Genomic DNA, 26,238 nt, shown 5'->3' with positions numbered 1-26,238 from the left:
CCTTCACTCTCCCAGCCATCTGCTCCCCTGGCCCACGGGACAGTGAGCCAAGACTCAGGCAGTGATAGCCCAACATACACACACACATGCACACACACACACCAAATAAAATCTATTCTGCAGTTGCCTCACACACTAAGCTAAATTGCTGTGAAAGAAAAGGAGGGGGGAAAAAACACTTCAAACATACATTTTATTCACAATCACTTTTAAAAGCAGCTCTATGTGTGTCTGAGAGGAGCAGACACATCCGCTCACTGATTTACATGCAAAGCTAAACCTCCAAGAAGTAAGCTACATCTTCACTCTGTCATTTGCACCCTCACATGATCAGACATTTTTATTTTGAACAATTTAACATCTAAAATCCACTTTCTTGTACCCCCCTCCTCTGTTCTACCCCATCACCAACTTCAAATTATTCAAAATCTAAGTGTTTGTAATCCGCATCCAATCTTCTCATTCTCAAAATAAGATTATCAGCGGTGAACAGAGCCTATGGGTGTATATGCAGGGATTTAACAGTGAGCCAGTAGGCAAAGACTAATTAGGGGCGAGGTTCTTTGTTGCACCGGTGTTGGCAATTTGCTCATCCCCTTAATCATCCCATTTAAACCGCACAGAGAGGAGGAGGGGGCGGGTGTAATTTGTTTTAAACCATACTGCATTGTTTCTCTTGGGGGGTAAAAACTCACCGTGGTGATCCTACAACGGCTCTCTGGGGCGTTTAGTGAGTTTGGAGCCACCTTGTACTTCTTTATCACTTTTCTACAGAGATTTGTTGCGTTTGTGTTTATAGGGCATTTCCTGCTACAATATTCCCTTAAAGATGCTTGCAGTGCGGAGCAGTGAGTTTACACTGACCTTAATGTGCATTATGTTATTTTTATCCCATGCTGATGCGCCTACATTTCTGCTGCGACATAACTGCACCCTACCCTGAAATTTACAATTAAACCTTCCCTATATATATATATATATATATATATATATATATACATATAACATTTTTTTTTATATATATATATTTTTTTATATCATATCATTACAGACTGCCCTATGTGGGTCCCGAGAACTGTATGCTTTAATTTATTCCCGCTTTGCGGTATAGGAACCGTCTTACCAGAAATTTGAGTCAGCGGAGCGGTGCTTGTGCTGTACCCCTTCTCCAAGTACACCTGCCTGGTGTCCGAGCAGCTTCTCCCCGCTGCAGCCAAAGGGCTCCGGGTCCCTAAAAGGGCAGCAGCCGTGCAAAGAAGTACCAGCAGCCGACGACTGGGAAAAGACACCCTGGTATCCATCCTCACTGCAGGACTTGGGGGGGGAAAAAAGCAGACTCCAGTAAAGGATAAAGCCAGACTGTGGTTGCAGCAGCTTATAAATGAATGAATGTCTGGCCGGTTTGGATGCACGCAAAAGTGTAAGGAGTAACGGGATCCCAAATCGTCAGTCGTTTGAAACAGTCATAGTTTTTCCCCAATAAGTGCAATGAACATCCGGGCCGGGCTTTTACATCACAGACAGGCCTGCGTTTCCATCGGCCGTGTTCATTTAATTTGTCCTTCCTGGGAGACCCGCTGTTGTACGTAAATACATGGGAGTGTGAAAGAGGCGCTCCCGGCCCACAGCATCATCTGACAGGCAAACTGCGTCAAACACTCGGGACGTAACCAGGGTGATACCGGAAGGAGGGCTGCTGTCAAAATAAAAGGGGATGCTTGTAGTTGATGGGACAGCCAGAAAGACTACGTAAGGACATAACAAAAACAACAACCGTATAATCATGTTTTTATTACAATTTTTGAGCATTTGAAAGAAAGAGTCCCAATTTTGATTCATACTTTCATTCATTTCACAAGGGAAACTGTTTTACAGCAGCAGCGAAAATAGTAGTCTACAATAGATAAAGAGTATAACTAAAGTAGAAGTGCCACAATAGTGCAAAAACTGATGTATGCATGAGTGATTTTTTAAAAATTACCTCAAGTTAAACAAGAGTAAATGAATGAGCAGGAGACAGGTGTAACAGTGGAGCTGCAAGGAGCAGAGATGGTGGATGAGTTTAAATACCTGGGGCAAGCCATCCAAGCAACGGACAGTGAAAAGGGGGTGGAGTAGGTGGAGAGGAGTCAGGGATGATTTGCGACAGAAGGGCAGCACCAAGGGTCCAAGAATTTTTTTTATAAGACATTAGTGAGTCCTGCTATGATTTATGGTTTGGAAATGGTAATGCTGACAAAAAGATAGGAGGGAGCAGCTTTAAGATCCTAAGATTTTCAGTCGAAGTGATGAGAATGGACAAGGTTAAACTAAGTACATGAGAGGGACAGCTCAGGTTGGACAGTTTGAAGACAAAGTTAGAGAGGCAAGGCTACATGTGCAAAGGAGGGATATTGGACAAAGGATATTGAAGATTGAGCTGCCAGGCAGGAGGAAGGCCACAGAGAAGATTCATGGATTTAGTGGAAGAGGACATGAAGATGATTGATGTGATGGAGAAGGATCCTAGGAATAAGGTGAGACAGATGAAGGCAGATGATCCACTGTGGTGACCCCTAAAGGGAGCAGCTGAAAGAGGATTTATCAGCATACATAGAAGCTAAAGTTTGTCTTTATACTTTCCTGCTTTTACATTTTCTATTGCAATAACTGCTATTAACTAACTGTTATTTCACTGGCTGTTCTGTCGATCATCTTTGAATTCCACTATGAATGCATCTATAAGTCACCGTTCATGTGGGATATTGCCCTAATATGTTGGACAAGAGGATCCCTTTTCCCAGAGAAACAGTACACATGGTCTAATATTAGTTATATGACAGTCTGCATTATTGTTTTGTAATCATTGGCTGTGTCAGTTCAGCGAGAGAGTTATTTGTAAAGAAAACTAATGTGTACACTTGTCTCCATTTTTATTTTGTTAAATGCGAACAAAATATAGCAGTACATGTCTGGCCAGAAAGAGAGCACCAATTTGTTTATTTGGTAGTTCGATAAAAGGCTTCAGTTAGTTAAGAGTAAGAAAAAGAAAATTCCGTTCACATTTGCAGTTTTGTCTGGTTATACAATATTTGACATTTTAAAAAACAAACAAAACACAAGTTTTTGCAAATATTTGTAGGTGTTTTCTTGTTTTTCGGGTTTTTTGTACTACTTGTACACTAAAGTGGCCCTCCAATGAAATGACCGTACCAGCAGTGGCCCACAGCTCATTTAAGTTTGAGATCCCTGCTTTAGATTAATCTCATGTGATTTACATGAGAACATCGGTATTTTATTTTGAAGGTGAAGACCAGAAGTTGTGTTTCACCCAGGCTGTTTTGACGCTGGTCACAGCCTTTCAAACACAGAACAATGGACCAACTGGGAACTGAGGGGTGAGGATCCTGCGGTGGCGGGGCAGGGACCAGTCAACCACCTCAGGGTGCTACAAGCTATGGATGCAACCATGAAACCTATGAACACAATATACATAATGAAAACTATCTATATGAACACAAGAGTAAATTAGCTGCAAGGTGAAAGGGTTGCGAGTCACGGAGATATGTTTAACTGGTACCATTTATTGCCAATACTACTAGACAACCATGCAGAAGAATTGACCAATGAACATCGAGTTATTTTCTGCCAGGACCAATCACCTTCTAGTAACAATCCACAGCGGCGCGCTTTCGGCAGTTCGCAGTTTAGGAGGAAGAAAAGTTAGCCAAGGCAGAAAATTACTCAACACTAACTATATTATCAAGTGGTAAACTGATATCCTTAATCTGCTAGTGGTGGTTATTGAGTAGTTTCATTTGAAATACTTTAAGTGCGTCTTAAGAGCTTCATAAGTTGAGTTTATCAAACAGGCTAATGAAGTTTAGCTTGTCATCTTGCTAATTTTATTTTATACTGTATCTTTCTTCACAGCCTCCACTCCTGAATATAGTGAGTCTGGTACATTCCTTCAGCCAAAATGGCAAGTGGGAGTTCAGCTTTGGACAGGTAATGCTGATACTTTGTGTTAAAATGTCAAAAGGTTAAGAGAAATTAAAATAATAATTCTAATTTGACAGCGTTCATATTAAAAAGCATTGTGAAAGTTGCTACTAATGCTCTGGGTGCTCTGGCTGAAGCTAATAGCTTAAGGGTTGTATAATAATTCTACTTTTTCATAATGATACCTGCCTGTTTTCTTATCACCCTTCATTTAAATTCATCACAGTAAAGCTGATTTTTTTTTTTTGTCTAACTTGTCAATTATTTCCCTTGTCTTTTAGTCTTGAGGAGTTAGATTCCCCCACTGACTCAGGCAGTGACTATGAGGCCACCATGAAAGGAACAAAGCGAAGAAAACCAGCAGTATCTAAGCAGGTGGATTTTTGTTTTCTCTTTAAAATAACTTTCTGCTTTTTTATTAGTGATTGTAAAAGATAAATCTGCCATCACAATAGCTGCAAATGTTGTATTTATAGACCTTTCAGAAATTCCATTTGTGTCACTTGGTGACTGTCAGACGAATACAACTACAACAGAAAAGACATTACATGCACAGCTATTCGCTTTCTTCTCTTGGCTACTCCCCTCAGGGTTTGCCACAGCAGATCATCTGCCTCCATCTCACCTTGTCCCTAGCATCCTCCTCTGTCACACCTGCCCTCTGCATGTCCTCCTTCATTACATCCATGAACCTTCTCTGTGGTCTTCCTCTTTCCTCCTGTCTGGCAGGTCCATATTCAACATCCTTTGTCCAGTGTATCCATTATCTCTCCTCTACACATGTCAAAACCATTTCAAGCTTGCCTCTCAAACTTTGTCTCCACATTCTTAATGATCCTCATTTGGTGGCCATATGCCCTACCTTGATGCAATCCTCCCCATTCATCCAGGCTTTGAACTGATGTTAAAAGTATACTAGTTTGTCATATTGTCACTGGGTTTTTCACCAAGATTAAAGACATTAGCAGAAGCATCAGCAAAAATCAAATGCAGCTATCTGCAAGTAACATCCACATCATATCATGTCACCTAGACTTGTTCATCAGAAATATGCGATTAGGTATAAAAGACCTCTGAGCTTTAGATGTCCATGCTGATGGTGTATTCACCATGAAGAGCCTGTAACTCATCACTGATGGTTTCTCACCCCTTTTACACCACCCTTCCCAAAGTTGCTGACTTGTTGACTGTATTGTTGCTGACGTGCCTCCCATGTAAGGGAGGTGAGATTGCAGTAAAACAAAAAGTTAGAGTGCTCTCAGCAAATTACCAATAAAAAAAAGAACAATATATATCTGCCCACATCAAACTGACTCCACTTTCTCATCAAGTATAAATGTTATAATCCTTTTTTTTTTAATGACACTTATGCTTGATTCCCATGATAGTTTTTCATCAATCACTATCCCTATGTATTTGTATTCATTTACAAATTCAGTACAGTTACCACTTACCACTACCTGTTGTTGTCCCTGCCTGATAGCAATAAAATTAAAAAAAATATATTTTGTTTTCTTGGTGTTTAACTGAAGTAAAACATCAAAGTCATCCAGATATCCACAATACTTTGCTCCAGGTTCTGTGGCCAAACTGGTAATCACTGTGTCATCAGCAAAAAGACAACAACACTATAATAGATGTCTAATATACTTTATTTTGGCATGTTGCTTGTTCAGATCACAAGCAAAATGCATTCTAAATCCTTAAATAAATCTCTTTCATCTCAAGCCACCCAAGAGAACCAGGCATAATGCTGCACTGAAGGGGATGTCCAGCCCCAGTGGCAGCTCAGTTCCCACCCCTCCAGGTCCTTCCCCACAATCCGTCTCCCAGGGGACATCCATGCAGCTCTCTGCTAGATCTGTTAGGAGCATGAACGAGGAGAGCCAGATTATCAGCGCAAAGGATATCTATGATGCTGTCTGCTCTGGAAAGAGTGCCATGGTGGTGAGCAAACCCCAAGCAGAGGAGTGTGGAAGGAAGGGGGAAGGTAGCTTAGAGATAAACACATGAAGGGAGGGGGTACTGAATGAAGCATGTGTAATTATAAGAGAAAGAAGCTGACAATGAGGGGTTATCATGTGCTGTCAGTGGCTGACTGATGTGATCCTACACAAGTGACTCTGATACATTAAGAGAGACGGGTGTTCTCACTGGACCATGTAGTCAATGATTGACAGCACTTGTCTATCCCAAGTATTGTTCTTGCTATAGCTGCTTTTGGGTAAAGACTACAAAAGAAAGGCAGCATAACAAAAGAAATACAGTAATAAATTGTCTGTCACTACAGTGTAGAACTGCAAGACAATGCAGACGGGGACTCTGGGGGGAGGCTCATTATGCACATTCAGAAATTCTGGCAAATGGAAGTTAAAGAAATCTCTTCTGAAAAGGTTTCACAGTTCTCAGCTAAAGTTGACTGCTTTACAATAGGTTACACTTCCAGTATCAAGAGAATGGCTTCTGTGAATGGGTGTCTGCCATACTGCAATTTAGATTTAACCAGGAAATAAAAAGCTCCCGCCTTATAGTGCAGAGCATATAAAAAGCCAGTTTTTAAGCTGAAATCAGTAATGTTGTTTGACTGATATATTCTTAACGTGTGTATCTGCTCTTTGATCTGAATGAAGCATTTTCACTGGCTGCTTTCTCCCTGTCAATCTTAAGACGGTGGTAGACGAGTGGCTGGACAGCTATAAGCGGAGCCAAGAGGCGGGACTGCTGGTGCTCATCAACTTCATTGTTCAGTCCTGCGGATGCAAAGGTCAGAGGTTAAAAGACAGGCCAGAAGATGGGTAGTAGAGGGGGTGGGGGTGAAAGTTTTAGAGATTGAAATTTTGACTCAGTCATCAATAGCGTTTCTGCTAGTAACCCAATGATGCAATGTTGAGACGAGAAAACTGATATTTTGCAAGAGTGGAATGAAAATGAGAGGAAATCGTGTAGATGAAATTATTACTAGGTGAAGTATTCTAATTATTGTAATATTAGGTTCATCTGAGGGGGGGTTACTTAATTTCCAAATCTGGAACGTTTCTTTATCCTTTAACTTTTTTCATGTCCAGGTGTTGTTACCAGAAAGATGTTTGACAGCATGCAAAATGCTGAGATCATCAGCACCCTAACCAAAGAGTTCAATGAGGTGAGGGAAAGGGGAAGAAAGCAGTTCAGCTGTAGTTTGGTTAAAATGTATTTAAAATATAAAGCTTGTTCCTACAGGAATGAAAGTTTGAATGTAGTTTGTAGTCTTTGTCTGTCTTCTGCCTACAAATCATCCTTCTGGAATTAGTTCAGAAACTTTAATAGCCTTCATGTCTCAAGAGATTGTGATCTGAAGGTTGGAGCACAGCATGATGGAAAACTCTCATTAAAATTTAATGCTGATAAATGGACACATTAATGAGTTAATCACTTTGGTTTTCCACTGATGTAATTGTCATTAGCGGAACAAACCAGAAGTTTGTGCTTCAGATAACTACATGAAGCATAGAATAGGAAGCTTAAAGCTCTTTGTCTCTCTGCTTCCCCCCCTTTTCTTCCAGGATTCAGTGAACTACCCTCTGTGCACTCCAGGGCCCCAGCTGAAGCGTTTCAAAGCAGGCCTGTGTGAGTTTGCTAGGGTTCTTGTGCGCTCCTGTCGGAATAGCCTTGTTTATGATGAATACCTCTTCCCTTCCCTGCTGGCTCTACTCACCGGCCTCTCAGACTCCCAGGTCCGAGCCTTCAGACACACCAGTACCCTGCTTGGTGAGCGATCTGATTCATGTGTATAAAAAAAGAAAGGCATACAAACACTTATAACAGCATAGTTTTTGATTAAGGTAGTTCAGTGCAATTTACTTTTGTACTTGATACATAGAGTGCCTTTAATCTGCTAATGCAGTGTGTTAATTAATAGGTTTTATTAATAATAGGTCAAATAAAGCTTAGCAGCATATCAAAAATTAGGTTAGTCTGGGCAGGTTTGATTTTTGGTAAGAATATACTTGCGCTTTTGTACTTGTCAATAAAAAGTACATACACCTTCTGCAATAATATGTTGTTTGAGAGTACTTTATAGATTTTTCTATCTCCATGTTTTCCTCTGCTAGCCATAAAGTTGATGACGGGGTTGGTGGAAGTAGCTGTAGTAGTTTCTGTTCAGCTGCAGACCACCCAGCAGCAATACAACACGGAAAACAGCAAGAGGGCGCACGACAGAGCCTCTGACAGACTGGAGGAACTGCAGGCCACCGTTAAAGAGGTGACACATGTAGACACACAAAGAAAAACAAAAGTTTAGAGATACAGCCACTTTTTCGTTAACACATAGGTCACAACATTAAAGCTGTGACATCTGCTTTAGGAAAAAAGTAATTGAAGAACATTTTTTGCAAATATCCCTTAACATAATTAAAATTATTGGCATCACTACACCAACATTTTCTTCTCTTGTTGCCCAGGTTGTTTAATGGCTGTCATGTTTGAAATAGTTTGTATTTTACTAACAAAATATCCATCCATCCATTCTCTTCTGCTTATCTGATTTAAGTGCTTGCTGACGTTTCCTATTTTGCTCATGTTAATTTTTGAGTTGTGCAAGTACAGGGACAACAGGAAGTGCACGCTCTGTGAGGAATAGTAAAATATGTAAAGTAGCATTTATACAGTTTTTTGTGCCTATGTTAATCTGATAATCATCAGAGTTATCACCTTTTGTTCTATAAGGAATGGTCGTTGCTATTTATTCTGCCCACTTCAGCAAAAGATGGTTACCACAGCAGATCAATATACCGACAGTGTTGGAGTCCTGGTGGACTCATTTATTTAGTCTTTCTGTACAGTATGTGTGTGTCTGAGTGGCTCTATTTGATATTTGTGTGTTGTAGTTGCGAGAAAACAGAGAGGAGCTGTCCTCCATGATGAATGCCACTTTCCGTGGTGTGTTTGTGCATCGTTATCGGGACCAATTGCCTGAGATCCGGGGAGTGTGTATTGAAGAGTTGGGCCTTTGGTTGAAAATGGACCCTGAGGACTTCCTTAATGACGGATGTCTTAAATATCTGGGATGGACCATGCATGACAAGGTACACACACATAGAGAGGACAAAAAGTGTATGTCCACTGACTTTTGGAAGGGTGACTGCATGTAAGCACTGTTTGTCTGCAAATAGTTATAGCAAAGTCTCGGTGTTGTCTTGTCCTTTTTGACCATTCTATAAACAAATATGTATTTTAAGCTTAATTTCCGCCTAAAAAGTAGATTGTTTTTTTTCTCTGGTGAAGGGTGGAATATTAAAAACCCTGACAACTTCCTGTAATGTCATCCCTTTATTCACATTAAACAGCATCATTTGTCACTGAGTGCAACCAACAGTAGAGATGGAAGTAATTTTATGTGAAATTCCTTTTTCCCTCAATGAGAACCTTCAATTTTGGTATTCATGCTCTTGTAGACTTCCTACAGACGACACTATGGCAGAATATGTACAGACAAAGGAAGACTCACATTTTCACAAAGAGAAATTCCACTATGTACAGGCTTGAGCACAAGTCTGTATTCAGGTTATAGAAAGAGTGTTACCATACTCTGTTTTTTCCTCGCCCTCAGCAAAGTCCGGTGCGTCTGCAGTGTGTGCGTGCCCTGCAGGGTCTGTACCAGGAGAAGGAATTCATTGGGCGCCTGGAGCTTTTCACCAGCAGATTTAAAGTGAGGCATCCCTCTGGATTGGACTCGGCCCATTTAATTCTTCTTGTCTCCCTCTTTTCTTTCTCCCTCTTGACTGTCTGCCTGTCTCAGCATCTGCTTTTAATCTATTGTTTCAGCTTTTTCTATTGTTTCTATTTTGTTGTCTGCCTATGTCTTCCCTCCCAGTATTTTGTGCCTCCTCCCTGTATTTTCTTCCCTTTTGAGGTTTTTTTTTCCACCATTCCTGTTTGTTGTTATGGTTTTATCCTTTGTCTGGGCATATGTCTGGGTGCATTAATTGCTGCCAATTACTGATGGTTAATAAGCTCTTTTCAAACATATAAAAACCCTCCTAAGCCACATGTGCTGCAGCAGATAAATGGTATTTATGCCATGGCTTAGTGCCTAATGATGGGGCTCGTGTGTGTGAATGTATGTCTGTTGATGTGGGTGCATTATGCATAGCTACTGAATGTCTGTTGGCATGATTGAACAGTATTCTGTTTATGTGCCACTGCATATCTAAATGTCTGTGTGTGTTTAGGAGAGAATTCTCAGCATGGTGATGGACAAGGACCCAGACGTGGCAGTGGAAGTGGTCAATCTGCTGCTGCTGATCCAACAGTAAAGGGCTTTTTCTCTCTCGTCCCCATGCTTTGTTCTCATTATCTGAGGAAAAGTTGGAGCTCAAAGTATACCAAATATAGCACATTTTAATGCCGGAAGTGTATACTTTTGAGTTGCATCACAGAAAAGTCATATCCAATTCTGTGATTCAGTCTTGTTTTCACACATTTAGCATTCGTTTAGAAGTCAGAATAAGAAACTTTAACACCCAGTTTCTTATTTTAAATATAAAGATGCTTACTCAACCAACATATGTGATGGTTCCACATAACTCCTGCACTCTGCTTGGTCATGATTGCTGATGATTCATAGCATCAGTCGTGATCTAATGCTTGCCAACATCTCACACCTCTGACTGCAGTGAAATTAGATGTTTTTAGGGGAAATCAAAAAGATGAACAAAAATGAACTGAAACTGCTGGTTTTTGAAATGTTTGTCATCTTCTTTATCTAGTGTATGTACCTCAGTTGATCAGTACATTTTTATGTGTGTACTTGCAGGAGAACAGATGAAGGACTGGACGAAGAGGAGTGTGGCCACATTTATCCACTGGTTTACGCTTCACACCGAGGTCTGGCATCTGCAGCTGGTGGCTTCCTATACAGCAAGTACGCTTTAACCACACTTGGTCGCAGAAGTGGTTACAGAAGTGTAAATGTTGCTGTTTATTTATTTATTTATTGCATATTTCTTTTACAAAAATGTTCAAATTTTTGTTGGATTTACTAATTCATTACTGACCCTCAAAAATAAAGTGGAAATTCTATGCAAACATGTAGTTTGTATAGAATTTTTATTTTTCTATTTTTTTGTATTTTATTTTTTTGAATTTTTGTATTTTTAGTTAATATTATGTAAAATGTTCTTGTTTTTTATTTTATGTGTTTATGTTAGGCTGAAAAGTGTGATTACCAGTCACAGCCAGGAGAATGACAAAGCCAACAATGCAGCCTTTTTTCAAATCCTCATCTCCTTGTTCATCCAGAGTGAGGTAGTATTTCTTTCTCTCTATGCCCCCTCTCTTTCATTCTCCTCTGTTTGGAATTTAAGGCGATATGAAAGTACAAAAATGCAGAGCGGAGCCAAGAAGATGTTACTCAAGTTGGTCAAACCTGTTAACCTTTCTGTGAACGCATCAGCTTTCTGGCAAGAGTTCATCATAGATTGACAAATGGTGACCCTAAACATCTGTGTAACATCAGGGAAACTAGTCTTGACCAGCGCAGACGCAGGAGGACATGCTTTAACTCTGACTTAATTTCAAATATAGAGACTATATAATACTTATTAACACACTGTAAAATTTTCTTATGAAAAAATTAATCCAACCATATTCTGCTGCTAGTCTGGGGGCAGCAGTCTCGGGGAGACGCCCAGAGCTTGCTGTCCACAGCCACCTCCTCCAGCTCCTCTGGGGTGACACTGAGGCACTGAGACAGCCAAGAGATGTAATTGCTCCAGCTTGCCCTGGGTCTTGTATGGGGCTTCCTCCCAGTATAATGTCAAAAACACCTTTGCCAAATTGGCACCCAGGAGGCATCCTTATCAGATATCCAGACCACCTCACTTGGCTCCTTTGATGTGGAGACACATGCTAAAAAATCCATTCTCCTAACAGTTCCATGAGCATGGGGCATATCTGGTGGACAGCCTTTGGCATGTGGCAGGATCTGAGCTGAGAGACTGGGAGACAATGACCACTTTCCTGCTACAAGATGATGGTGAGGAACAAGATAAAACTGTAAACATGACAAGAGTATGAGCCTAAGCACGTAGCCATTTTTCCCCAGCACCAATAAAAATGGCAAGTTAGTGTTAGCTGCTCCTTTTTGTTCCTACTCTGTTTCTTCAACTGTCTGTTTTTGTGTTGTCAGAACTGATGTATGAGGAGGAGGGTGTGCTCATAGAGCTGATGATGTGTGCGATCAGACAGGCAGCACAGGCAACCCCACCTGTTGGGAGAACTCAGGGCAAAAAGGTGGTGACACATTCAAATGCAAGAATAATGCTGTGTGGCTTGTGTTTGATGGAACAGTGGAGGCTGTAAATGAAATATTTTATGACACATTTTGCACATTTTCTCCACTAAACTTGCCTGTGATTGATTGCTGAATGGTCATGTGGGATTAGAACCTCAGTATGAAGGATAAGAAAATCCAGGAACAAGACAAGAGACGCATCACAACACACTTCATCCCTTTACTGCCACAGCTGCTTGCCAAGGTTCATTTAAATACAAATATTCAGCTTTTTTTATTGTTGCTTTAAATTTTAAAAGAAGAGTTTATGTTTATACTGACCTGCAGTACTCAGCGGATGCAAAGAACGTGAAACTGCTCCTCAAAGCTCCCCTGTACTTTGACCTGGAGATGTACAGCAGTGCTCAGTGGCTGGAAAAGGTAGGAGGACCAGAAATGTGTTTATTGTCGTCAATATGTAATGAAATATATTTAGAAAGTATTTGTGCTTCTATATTTTTTTTCTCTTATTCAGTATCCAAGTTAGTTCACGCTTAATGTGAATTATATGGTAATAATTAAGCTTAATGGCTTAAAGAGAAAAAGAGGCTACCAATGCTCAAAGACAATTTTATTTCTTTTATTTTGGAGCTATTATTTTATGATTTAGCATCTTAATATTAATGCAAATATAATATTCCAATATTAGAGGAAAATGAACTGAAGCCTGTCAGGTCCACAGTTAAACAGTGGCTGACTTTCAGGTCATACCAGCTGTGAGTTTTAAGCTTGCCTGCAGTTAGAGATTTCCTCAGCCAGATGCTGAACCAGTGGTTCAGTTCAGTGTCTTTGAGTGGGAGGGCAAGCGATTTACCTTTAAATAATTACTATCCTAAGCGTTACATTCATATTCTACTTCTTCTGTTCAGCATTTGGACCTGCTGCTGTCCCAGGTATGTGGCATTGTGGAGAAGCACACAGAGGTCGCCGTACTGGAGGCTTGCGCCCACCTGGTCAGCGCTCTCAGCTCCGACTGCTACACCTTCTCCTCCCGCGCACAAATGGCATTCAGCCAGCTGTTTGATGTCCTTACCGAATGTTTCAGCACCTACGTAAATGACCTGCTCCAGGTTGGAGAGTGTGTCAGTGATGCTTGCATACCAGCAGATACATTTTATATTGTGCATGTGCATACTGTATACTTAAATGCAAGTTTTGTTGAAATGTAATACATTATGTTTTCTTGTTTTTAATCCTCTGTTTTGGGTTTTTTTTGTTGTGAAACACTTTGTTATCCTGGTTTTGAAAGGTGCTAAATAAATACAAATTTAGTTATGTATATAAGACATACATACAGAAAATACATATAATAATGTATGTAAGTATGTATTATCTTACAAGGACAGATTCCTCAAGAAAGGGGATGTACTATGCTTATTTTATGTCCATATTTTCATGTCTTGGACTAGAGTAGCTTTGCTTGATTCACTGTAAAATAATCTTAATTAAAAGGTTGTATTGGGCCTCGTTGCTGCCCCTCAGTTCATCCTCTGTCAAGCCAATATAGCTAATTTGTCTCTCTTCCCTTTAAGCTGGCTTTGTTATGATTGGCTGCCCTTTGTAAACAGAAGGCTTGCAAAGCATGCGGGTGGGGGGTGGCATTTAAAGCAGTCTGAAAGCTGTGCTGTTTTAGAGGAATTATGTCAGTATGACTCATATGAAACATGTTTAATATCATTTGTATTTATGAAAGAAAATAGATCAGAAACTTTACAAGAATTTAGTTTGGGTTTTTTTTGTTGGATTGGTGTAGTATTGCATGAGTTTTATTTAGTTTTACTGAGATACTAATAATGTATGATGAAAACTGGAAACAAAAACTGAAATAATATCGATGTGGAACTATTATCTGTATCATTTTGTGGTTGTGACCTAGGGTATTGCAGATGATGATGACACATACAGTGGAGCCACTGCCTTAAAAAGGATTGCTGCCCTTAGCAGGTATGCTGTTATAATGCATGCGACAATAGTATTAAATAATTCTTACACAGAAGTATGCAACTGTATTGCGTGTGTGTGCATTATCTCCAGTGCTAAGGACCCGACTGCCTGGAAGCTGTTTGATTCCTGTCTTGAGCTGCTGAAGAGCCGGATGGAATCCAGAGAGCTTGATAAGGAGGTTTCTGCCAATGTTTCATATTTGAGGGGGAGGATTGTGAATGTCATGACTATTGCAGTGCCATTTTATGAAAATAATAAGTAAAATGGGCAGCACGGTGGCACAGTGGTTAGCACTGTTGCCTCACAGCAAGAAGGTCCTGAGTTCAATTCCACCATCAGGCCGGGGTCTTTCTGTGTGGAGTTTGCATGTTCTCCCCGTGTTTGCGTGAGTTCTCTCCGGGTACTCCGGCTTCCTCCCACCGTCCAAAGACATGCAGCTTGTGGGGATAGGTTAATTGGATAATCCAAATTGCCACTAGGTGTGAATGTGCAAGTGAATGTGAGTGCGAATGGTTGTCTGTCCCTGTGTGTTGGCCCTGCGACAGACTGGCGACCTGTCCAGGGTGTACCCTGCCTCTCGCCCTATGACAGCTGGGATAGGCTCCAGCGCCCCCCGCGACCCTGAAAAGGATAAGCGGAAGCGAATGGATGGATGGATGGAATAAGTAAAATGGGGAATGTAATGAATTTCTAGTTAACAAAACATGAATGTCATATGAATTGCAAGGCTAAAAATGTGATCCCTTAATTCTCATGTCATGTTTTTAGGTTTTTGTACAGGAGTAGTTTAAGGAAAACATTTTATTCTAATTGAAGGTCAATTTTAACTCTCTTTTGTGTCATTTCAGCTGATAGAGCCAGCTATGAAGTGTGCAGCTTTTCACCTGATGTGGGCCAAAGTGAATGTGGTGAACTCCAAGCCAACTGAGGTGCTGGTCTCATGTTATAAAACCGCTGTTTGTCCTCCAACAAGGTTTCAAATGATCTGAATCTTTATTCTCAGATAAACTTTCGGTTATGGGTCCCGGTAGTGTCAGTCTACCTGCATGAAATAAGCTAAGCTGCATGATTAATACTTTCATAATGGCTATCACATCACAGGCAGCCCTAGGCGACCGTGCTGGTGGCCTTCTTGTGTGATTGTTAAGCTTTTCTTGTCTGTGTTGTCGAACAATTCACCAGCTGCGCAGACAGCAGGCAATTAACGCAACAGTCTGTTAGAGTGCATCTGAGCCCACAGCGACACTCGGATATTTATTTCCCACCACTTCACACTTTTTCTTATTGATTGTCTTCACGTGTTTCCTGTCTCATTCTTGCTTCTCTTTAGTTTCTATTCTGTCTTTCTGAGCTCGTTTTCACTTTTTCTGCTGTTTTTCTCTCACTCATTTTTTACACACACTGAGCATGTCATTATTACTCATGCAGCCATTTGTGTGTTTTTCTCAACACTGTTCCAGAGAGAACACATCCAGATCCATTCCTCTTGATCAGTCATTTTCATTCCTTGTCTGTTCATGTTTTGATTGATGACTCGCACAGCTTTTTCTCTTCCTGTGTGCACTTAAATTGTGTTTTCCCATTGGTATCACATTATTACTGTTACAGTGGTGGATGCTCATTCTAAACAAAGTTTCAAATAATGAGTTCAGCCAAAAGGATCATAACGGGAGAGGAGATGAAATGGCTTGTTGATTAACTGAGAAGAAGAAAGAAGAAAGTGTGTACATTATTGTACACACTTTCTTCAACTGAGGGGCTGTAACAAGGCCTAGATAAAGATAAACGGGGATTGTGTGTGTGTGTGTGTGTGTGTGTGTGTGTGTGTGTGTGTGTGTGTGTGTGTGTGTGTCACAGACTGCTTTGACATAGTTAACAAAGACAGGAGACTGGGAGCGTCAGATTCTACCTTTAAAACTCTGAAGATGTATCTTGAAGATTGTGTCACCAACAATTCAAAATGTACAGATGCTACTTCTAACAGGTGGTTCCATGCTTGCCAAAAGCAAAAGTTTCCTGGGCCAAGTCTGGAAGGAGACACGAATCTCTTGTGAGTAGAGCTGGGCGATAGAACGATAACGATATGTATCGCGATATAACTTTTACTCGATAGAGAAATTAAGCTATCGCGATAGACCTCGCCGCTCTTGTCCTCTTAAAAAAAAAAAAAAAGGTCAGCCAATCCAAATTAAGTAGCGCAGAGCCGAACCAATCACAGCCGCAGCGTCACGTCGCGTGACTTGTTACGTACCGCACAAGTGCCAAGCCGCACGTGTGTTTGTTTGGGAAGCAGCCAGCGCGTAATGGAGGAAATGAGTGTGCCGACTAGAAAAATCAACCGAGCGTGACCGAAGAGAAAACAGATGATGGTTCCAATGCCGGAGAGATTGTCGAACGGAAGAGCCATAGAAGTTCCGTAGTGTGAAGGTATTTCGGCTATTTCAAGTCTGACAAAAAACAGCAGCGTGCACTGTAAATTGTGCCGAAAGCAAGTCTGGAAATACAATAAACTGGTGCATGCGTCACACTGTGCGCCACGTTATTGTTTCGGTGAAATGAATTTCTACAATACTGTTAATTCTACTCTCTGCAGTGTTTAAATGCTTACATATACACACAGTTACTGTCCCTCCACACATACGACTCTGTTCTGCTTCTATGCCCCAGCTTTGTTTACTTTTTCCCACCGAGGCTTCTAGACTTCTGATTGGCCAACATTTCTGCACGGTTAGGAATCTAGCGCCACCTGCTGCTTTGGCATGTTCATAGCAGCGTTTTCCTTCATTTCTGCCTTTATGTGTGGACGAGATTATTTTTTAAAACGAAAACGGAAAATCTCCGTTTTCAAAAATACCCGTGTACGTGTGGACGTAGCCTCAGTCTCTGACTGGAAGCGCTAATTCGTCATTCGGCTTTTGTCAGACTAAAGTAACTGTTAAAACTGTTTGAAAAGCTCAGCTATACAACAAGGAGAGATTGAGAATTTCCTTTTAGTTCTCAGTTTATTTGATATTGACAAAAGTTAGTCAGTTTTGTCTGTTCTTCTGTAAAACAAACTAAGATTTATTTTTAGAATTAATATTTTGTTTCTAAGTGGAATTGACAATTTAGTCTGTTTCGTTTGTTCTATTTTGAAACTTAAACGCTTTAGCGGCTGCCTTTTGTGTAGTTTGCAATATTTGCCTTTATTTATCTGAAAAAGTCTCATGTTCCTTAAGTACATCTACCCTGTTGAACTTATTATGGGAAATAAATATTTAAATAAAAACAAGCTGCTGATTATTTCACATTTTACTTGTGAGCAACGGCACATTTAAATCTTACAAATATAGTTATTTGGCTGATATCGTGATAGATATCGTTATCGCCTGAAATGAAAAAAACATATCGTGATATGAAAAAATCTCATATCGCCCAGCTCTACTTGTGAGCTATAGCAGAAAGGGGCTACCCGAGCTACCTGCTGTGGCAACGCTGTGTGAATAAGGGAGCAGCCAAAATAATCTTATCACTTGAAGTGGTTTAATTAGGATTTCTGTTGTTGGTGTGTAGAAGGAGCTGAATTTCTAGGTTAGAAAACTAACTGCCCCAACCCTGCCAACATACACACACACACACACACACACACACACACACACACACACACACACACACACACACACACGCTTTAGTAAGAAGATAAGAAAATATTTAATCTGTCTTCCTCTGTTATTGTGTGCCTCTCTCACTCCAGGCAGAACTGAAGCGCCTGAAGAAGGAGGTGCGGTCGTTCTGCAGAGTCTGTCAGGATTGTTTGTCTTTGAATCAGATAGATATCAGAGATCAAGTAAGAGCTCTTTTTTGTCTTTCTTCTTCTTCTTTTTACAGTGCGCACCAATCCCATATGTGAAGTACTAGTGAAGCCATATCATTTTTTAACTAAAGGCAACTTTACACTTGGCTATCTGAGACAAAAGTCCATCTTAGGATATCGGTCCAAAACAACAGACCTAGATCACCCTGTGGGACATGACAAAACATAACTTGAAATGAAAGTGTTTGAAAATTACTGCGACTGATCAGTTATGGCAAAAAATCACAATAATTTTTTGGTAATTACTCAGATTACAATTCTTCAAAACAGTACGATCGTGAGTGCTATTAAACCTTTTCGTTTGCTGCTGCTGCTGGACTCCTTGAAGCCAAACTGTTTCCAAAGAGATGGACGGTAATTTTTTTATCTTGATTATTGTGGTTCCATAATCATTGTAATTGATTTTAATCTTTGAATATTTACACCACCCTACTTATACCAAAGTCTCAGTGAGATGTCCAGTGTCTGTAAACAAACCATGGAGAACACGGTATACAGTGATGCACAATATATTGGCCTGTGTGAAATTGTCAGGAAAAACACCTGCCCTGGTGGTATGGAGGTGAAAGGATTAAAAAGATTTGTGAGGCTTTGTTTGCAGTGATTTTTTTTCAAAACCCATGAGCTGATAAAATTCATTTATTTACTTAAACCTCATTTTAGCAGATGATTGCAATGGTGTCTTATATTTAAAAACAAAAACCTTAGACCAGTTAGACTGTGATGTATAATAAATTTGGGCTTTTAAAAACAATCAAACTTTAGTGAAGAGTACAAAACACACTAAATAAGTTTTACTCAAACATGTTGGGGCTGTGTGTAATGATGGATGCAGCCACCATTGCATCACACTCAGGCTAGTAAAGTCCTGTGATGATGCCTTTGATGTTTTCAAACCAGAGACGATCTGTGACGGTTGATGAGACTAAGGAACAAGAGTGCCACCCAAAAGTGCCACCTTTTGACTCTAGTTTGGCTCACCATTTACAAAATTAGTCGTGCTTGGCACATTTTTGTTACGTTTTTGTATTAAAACACAGATATATATGTTAATTTATCATGTTATTCTTTTTGTTGTCATCATATAAACAAGCATAATCAGATTTATAGTCTATAATTTTCTTTACAAACTAAATAGTTACTCATCAGTTTAATTTCGGAGTCATATAGAGCTGGGTCTTGATATTTGGATAACATAAATTCTGTCCTTACAGGCATTTGAGCTGTTATGTGACTTGCTGTTGCTGTACAGTGTGGGTTCAGTCCGCTCCAAGCCTGCCCTCCAGGCACTGGCCCACCTGCCATCTGATTCTCTGCGGTCTGAGTTGGCCGCTTTCCTTCTGGACTACATCTTCACTGACACCGAAGACGTCGAGCTCCATGGCATCTTGACACCAACTGAAAAATGTACGCCTACTCTCAATAAATGTTTGCATGAACTGTGATACTTTCCAGAAGCAATTTGTCGCTTTGTCAGCCAGTGTTGACAAAGCGACAGCACTGTTAGCAGATGTCAGAATGAACTGAATGATGTAGTTTTTATTAGCTTGCACCATATTTTGGAAACTGCTTAGTTGTATCACTGCCTGTGGGTACAGTTTTTGATGTCTTGTTTTAAGTCTTCTTCTGTATCCACTTTCTGTTCCATATTTTATAATGTTCTGCCAAATATCCCTTTCATTCATGCTCTTATAGACCCCACAGCATGCTTTCCCTCTATCTCTGCATTTCTGAACTGTTAACTCCTCATTTCTGCCAACCTGGCTCTCCTCTTTAGCTGAGGATGAGGAGGAGATGAAGATACGTCTTCTTCAGAAGAAGCGCAACCAACTTGCTGGCTACTGTAAGCTGGTCATCTACGGGGTGCTGGACCTAACTGCTGCCACAGATGTCTTCAAGCACTACAACAAGGTGGAGGGATTGTTGGGTTTTATCAGCCCAGCCTATCACATATGACCACAAACACATTATATTTACACATATTACAATTCTTACTGTTTCTGTATCACAGTTGTGCGTGAATGTAGGCAAAATGTGTTAAAAGGTTAAGTCGTGACTTTAGTAATCTAGTTGGAGATCAGTCGTTGGACCGACATTCTTTGGGGGAATTAATTGGGATAGAAAGACGGGAAGCAGATTCATAAAAAAAGTAATAATGGAGAGGATGTGTAAGAGCGTGGAGGAGGGTGAGAAAATCTGTTTTAGAACCACCGAGGTGCTGGGAATGAGTCAGAGAGTACGGTTGCTAAAAGAGGCACAGGTGACTAGAACAGAGTGGGTCCGATTAATTTTTTTCAGACATTTATCAGAGCTGTTAATTAAATAGATTTGATGTTTTTCTGGTTTTTGGTTTGTTTGTTTGTTTTTCCGCTAGTACTTTAAGGACTTTGGTGACATCATCAAAGAGACTCTGAGCAAGAGCAAGCTCATCAACCCCGTGCAGAGCGCCAAGACTGTCTGTCTGAGTCTGCAGCAGGTGTGCACTTGCATGTCACTGTAATCTTTTGTATTTAGTGTAGAGGTTATCAAACTGTGCAGTGCGCCTCCCTGGCACAGTGTAGGAGGCTCACAGCGGGGGCACAGAAGGAGAGAGGTGAGATGAAAAGTGCATGCTGGTCTTCTAAAAACAACACAGTTATTAGTGTTTCAGTCAGCGGTAGGTACGTGATAGGGAGATGCTTTCAAACTCTTAAACTTGGGAGTCATAAATCAAACAATATTTAAGATTTGCTGTGACTTATCCAATCGAAGCATAACAGAGTTAGTTTTCTTCACTATAAAAATAGCCAGTTAACTGGTTTTGTATATTCGTGGGTACACTGCTGACAGGAACAGATATCACCTAATGGTTTTAATGGTTAAAAATTCCCACAGTTTGTATTACTGTTTATCATTTCATTTGTTACTTAAGCACATTACAGTAGTCTGATGAGGATTTTCCCTCAGTTTTCACATTAAAAATTTTTTTTTGTTGTTTTTTTATAAAACACCTACCTAAAGTATACAGGGCTCCATATCAGTGACCTTTTTGTATGCAAGGACGAGTGTCACATACACAATAAACTTTGTGTGTTAGCTGAAGTACATTCTGAGTTGTTTTTCCAATTTAAATAACCAGCTGCACATATTTACTGTCTCTTAATTTGAAATTAAAACACATGTTCTTCATTTTCGTGGGTTATGTGGGAGTTCTCTTCTATAATTACAACCAGTACTTGAATTACTTAAAAGTTTGCAGCCTTAACTAACCAACACAGAATATTTGTTTGTGCATATCCAGATATATATCGTGCCTTTTATGCAACATGTCTGTGTGTGCTCAGCTGTTTTCAGAGATGCTCACGGAGCACCACAGCAGGCAGGATCTCACTGAGATTAGAGACTTGGCCAAGAGGCTTGCCATGAGCTTTGGCATTGATCTTCATCGTGTCCGCAAACCACTGGTGGCCCTGCACATGTCAGTAACACACGTTTCTCTTGACAAATGCACACAGGCCAACCTTACCATGACCTAGTTTACCTATTTATTTATTTTTCTGTTACTTCTATGGTAGCATTTTTAGAAGCAGCTACAGTTTCACATAGAAAAACGCTACTTTATGGCAGAAATCATCCGTAATAATTAACTCAGAGCTAGTAAGAAATCATCAGATTTGAGGACTGTAAAGAGAAATTACAGTATTCTTCACACTGTGGTTGTTCATTTTGTGTTTCTCCTTATGTCAAGAGATTGTTTGTGTTGTCTTTCTTTTTTATCAGGGACGGCATACGTTTCGCATTTCGGGACCCACAGGAGGGAGAGGAGCCAAATCCAAATGTGGCCTTCTTGGAGATCCTCAGCGAGTTCAGTTTTAAGTTACTGCAGCCGGACCGCGCCCAGCTGTGAGAAGCAAAAACACACAGACACGCTCACTCGTAACACTGCACATGTATTTCTGTATGTTATACATATGTAGGAAAAAAAATCTCACTTAGCAACAGTTTGAGAGAGAATACTTGTGATGTCATGAATCCACATGAATTATTATATTACAGGTAAAACAAAATAAAACAGTGTCTTCATTCTTGTTACATATTCGTTGCGTTGATCATATTATTCATTTAACTTAGATTCACAATTATTTGCTCAATTCCAGTGAAACTGAAAATGAAATGCAAACAAAGGTTTCCTCAGTCTTTGTCCCATCCTGATTCTCTGTCATCTCCTCCCAGAGCTGAGTTTCTGAAATCGGCATGTCCCAGCGCTGCCCTCTCCTGGCCGCCAGTCAAACTGTATCAGCGTTCTTTGGAAGCTCGCGCCACCTCTAAAGCCACTGAACAGGAGGGAGATGACGAAGTCCCTTCTCATGACATGCCTGTAGTGAAACGCAGGAGGACCACAGCTCAGGGTGATGCACATGCTACACCAAACACTCTGCATGGATATACTCTACGTCATAGTAGAGATAATTAATTTTTTAAAAAATGCTTAGAAGTGGGAAGTCAATTTAATTTAACTTAATTTAATGGAAAATTCAGTCTTACCCCTGTCTTATGGTCAGAGGGCGAGGATGAGGAGAGGTATATGATTGTTGGACATGATATATGCCAACGAAGTGCTCTTTAATCCTAAGAAGTGTCTCATTGTTATTTTCAGTATTAGCTACTATTTGCCAATGAGGCTATGTACAAATTGATGGAAAAAAATGACACTGGTGCACTGGTTTGCACTACCACCTTGCAGCAAGAAGGTTTGAATCCACCTTTCTGTGTGGAGTTTGCATGTTGTCCCCATGCCCTCTGTTTGTCTCTCTGGGGCAGCCCTGAGATGAACTAGCTAGCTGTCCAGGGTGGACAGTAGGGCTGGGTATCGTCACTGATTTCTAGAATCAATTCAATTCCGATTCACAAGGTCCCGAATCGATTCGATCCACGATTCGATTCAATTTGATTTGAATCTGGGAAATTTTGACAGTCAGAAATATTATAATTCAGATCAGTACATTTACATATTTTTGTATCAATAAAAAGGAAGCTGACACATGCAAGACTTTATCAAAGGTGTGAGCGTCACAGCAGATGCCTTTGTGTCAAAGTAGCTGAGGATAAAACACGGAAAAACATGAAGGAGATTTTCCTGGCCTGGATTTTATAAAAATATTCTGCAGTACATCAAAAACGAAAGAAAACCATTAATCAACACATGAACATTACCTCTGAAGTTACAGCGGTTTTATTAGAGACACAGCGTTTTGCATTTTGCATAATTTAAAAAAGTTTAAATTTGTTCAGTATTGAACGGCAGAAATTAGGTTTTCTTTTCGGAAGTATATAAAACGAAAAAAAAAAAACATCGGCCGACAGCGCTGTAAACAACGGTAGACTTGTGCGTAACAAGCAAGCGAATAATGCAGAAAACAGATTTTTAGACGGGAAACTGTTCTTGAAGAGAGAGAGAGAGCTGTGCATCGTGGTCGAAGCAAAACAGTAAAAGTCAGAGTGAATTCATGACGATGTTTATGTGAAGCGTAGTTTGGATCTTCTTTTGCTGCTGGTTCGGTCAATATTGTTTGGAGAGAGATCAAACTAACAGCTTTAGAATCAGCGCAAAAAGGGCGTGAACACAAAGCGCCGAAACATCAGAATCAGCGAGCTGTCGGCTTTCAGCCCCGACTGTGAGAAAGGCGACAACTCACTGATTCTGATCCGCGGGTTGCGCTGTGTGTTTAAGGCTTTGTGCAGAATCCGTGTTCCTGCTCTCATTTACTGTCTTAGCTGTTGTTGAAATTTTGTGAGATTTAACCTGAGATTCTGGCATTTCGGGCAAAATAAATTTATATCAAAAAATCGATTCAGAATTTTAATGAATCGATTTTACATTATCCAAGCCAGAATCGATTTTAATCGATAAATCGATTATAAAAACCCACCCCTAGTGGACAGCTATCTAGTTCGCCCCATGTAACTGGATATGTGGAAGAAAATGGATTGATTAATATTTGGGGCCATTCAGAGGAGGAGTGACCCAAATGTCAGGACAAAGCAGTTATTTCAACCCAAATTGTGAAATCGTTTATCGTAATCAGTTATAATAACAAGAATATTATTCTTTTTCTTTTTAGCACATGATCCATGTGTCCATTATTTTCTTTCTGTTGTTGGTTTGGGTTGGGTGGTAACTTATGGAGTTGATCTGAATTTCAGTCCAGGAATTGCTGTAATGACTCGGTACCATTAAGAGAAACAGTGCAAAACTGTCATAGTTGTTCAAAATACAGTGATGTAAAATTAATAGCATTCTTCACATTTCGAAAGCCTTAAAAACATTTATTCTTTGGTATTTTTACTTCACATGTACATGTGTGTTTGGGAATCTGCTGAATTCTGCAGGAAGCAAATTTGCTACTTTACCTTGTCAATTAAAGCGTCATCATCTTTGTGTGGTGACTTGTCTCTCCTGCAGGTTCAGCGTCCACCACCAGAGGCTCCTGGTTGGACAACAGCAGCATCCAGAGCAGCCTGCACACCCCAGCCCTCACCTCCACTGTCCAGAAGCAACCCGCCAAGCGGATTGCATCCAGGAAACCAAGACCCGTGGAGTCGGATATCAGCAGCACCTTAACTGAGCCGGAGTCAGAGGATGAGTTCTCCCCAGGGTAAGTAAAATTTTATGATCAGCATGTCTGCAGTATCTGCTGCCTCTGATTCGAGCATTTGTAAATTACTGCCATGGGTCAGATGATTTCATGTCAGTACCTTTCTTTTCTGTGTGCTGTGTTACTGGTCAAAAGGGCAATCAGCAAAAGAAGGAAGATTAAAGCTCCTGCAGAGTTTTGCTTATGATGAAACAAATTTAATTTCCCCTGTGTATTAAGGCATAATCATAGACACAGAATACAGCAGGTAGACAGTGAAGTTGGAAAATTGTCTTCTGCTGCTCTCCAGGTTACAAATGCGAAAAGTGAAACTCAATAAAAGACGGCTGGCTTCCTCCAGCAAGAACACCCCCTCTCCAAGGCAGCAAGACCTGAACTCCCACCTCAACTTGTAAGACTGATTTTTAGACTGTTTAATACTTACTATTAAATTGTGAATATGTTCCATTTTACAAAAGCTATTTTCAACCAGAAATAATCACAGAATGGATCTGTGTGTGTGCTTCGCAGGCTTTCCCTGATTGAAGATGACATCTCAGAAAGAGATGAGGACGAGATTGAAGATTATCACAGTGACTCTGACACTGGATACACACTGGTAAGAACAAAAAAACCCCAAATACATCATATTTACTTTCTCTCATGACTGTGCAATCTGTTTTAACAGCACCTGTTAAGGTACAAATGAATTAATTCTTTAAAAGGAACATATACATGTCACCACAAATTCATTTTGGTCCTTCAGTGACCACAGTTGTAGGATCTGTGCAGAGATAAAAATATGTACAAAGCTATTTATGATGAGAGGAAAAGAAGCACATGTGTGATGTTTTGAACTTTGCTCCTAGTGCTATATTTATACCCTTTGAATACAAATATGTTACATAAATCTAAATCAAGTACAACATACCTTGAAAACTAAAACTTGTTTGCTTGCAGCCTTCCACACGTCACACCTCACTGAGTGTCCTTGACGAGCTCTTTGACTGAGGTTAGCGGGGGATCATCTGTTCAGGACTTCTACAGTTTCAGTGTGATGAATATTAAGTCATCTGTTCTTCTGAATGACGGCAAGTTCACCTGTCAGACCTGTTTTTGTCTCTTAATTTTGTTGTTGATTGGGAAGTCTGGAATTAGAAGCTGTTCTGATGTATTAATAGGAATGTTTTGAAAATAACGATGTTCAGAATAAATGTTTCACTAAAGTTGGACTTGGTTCCTCTGTCTTTCATCAGCTCTTACGAGTTTCACATTTTTCAAAATAGCCTTCACTGTTGACATCACAGTTTGTTTTTGTTTTTTGTTGAACACCTTAATGTATATTAAAGATGCCTGATTTTACAAAGCAATACTAAAAGTAAGGCATTACAATGTATTGTTTTAAAAATGAACAAACTCAAAATGTTATTTAGATACACTGAAGCACTACTAGTTATTCCTGTTTGTAATGTGTGATTTGTTTACTTTATTTCTAGGTCAAAAAAATCACTAATAAACAAGATCAAAATGAA

At 40.1% G+C, this 26,238-nt stretch overlaps 2 protein-coding genes across 14 annotated transcripts in view; one reads left to right on the top strand and one right to left on the bottom strand.

Annotated features, from left to right (window-relative positions):
* The window catches only part of gpc2 (glypican 2), a gene marked incomplete at its 5' end in the record, with an annotated part of 14,157 nt that extends 12,856 nt beyond the window's left edge, over positions 1–1,301 (bottom strand). Inside the window, one exon of the mRNA XM_082554217.1 lies at positions 1,124–1,301. Coding sequence (XP_082410343.1) covers positions 1,124–1,301 — 178 coding nt within the window. The remainder of the gene's footprint in view (positions 1–1,123) is intronic.
* Positions 707–26,238, top strand: stag3 (STAG3 cohesin complex component). 13 transcript variants are annotated; one of them, XM_082554062.1, is made up of 33 exons: positions 3,431–3,748; positions 3,913–3,987; positions 4,263–4,356; positions 5,710–5,928; positions 6,649–6,745; positions 7,047–7,123; positions 7,524–7,587; positions 7,687–7,728; positions 8,073–8,224; positions 8,850–9,047; positions 9,572–9,670; positions 10,194–10,273; positions 10,778–10,885; positions 11,172–11,268; positions 11,896–11,998; positions 12,152–12,255; positions 12,408–12,500; positions 12,584–12,676; positions 13,165–13,377; positions 14,172–14,239; positions 14,330–14,417; positions 15,088–15,168; positions 17,973–18,065; positions 19,307–19,499; positions 19,870–20,003; positions 20,467–20,568; positions 21,416–21,549; positions 21,852–21,974; positions 22,305–22,480; positions 24,535–24,727; positions 25,017–25,118; positions 25,238–25,325; positions 25,667–26,238. In XM_082554062.1, exons 2-33 carry the CDS (start codon positions 3,959–3,961, stop codon positions 25,715–25,717), a joined length of 3,588 nt encoding a protein of 1,195 aa, XP_082410188.1. In that variant the 5' UTR covers positions 3,431–3,748; positions 3,913–3,958; the 3' UTR covers positions 25,718–26,238. The 13 variants fall into 13 exon arrangements, with proteins under 13 accessions (XP_082410198.1, XP_082410196.1, XP_082410195.1 ...); XM_082554072.1 differs by lacking the exon at positions 3,431–3,748 and adding an exon at positions 707–730 and having other exon boundaries at positions 7,524–7,728; XM_082554070.1 differs by lacking the exon at positions 3,431–3,748 and adding an exon at positions 1,225–1,293 and having other exon boundaries at positions 7,524–7,728.

Source organism: Aulonocara stuartgranti, assembly GCF_965226115.1.
Source record: "Aulonocara stuartgranti genome assembly, chromosome: 2".
Lineage (NCBI taxonomy): Eukaryota > Metazoa > Chordata > Actinopteri > Cichliformes > Cichlidae > Aulonocara > Aulonocara stuartgranti.
The sequence above is the reverse complement of the archived record's forward strand: the minus strand, read 5'-3'. Positions and strand labels throughout refer to the sequence as shown.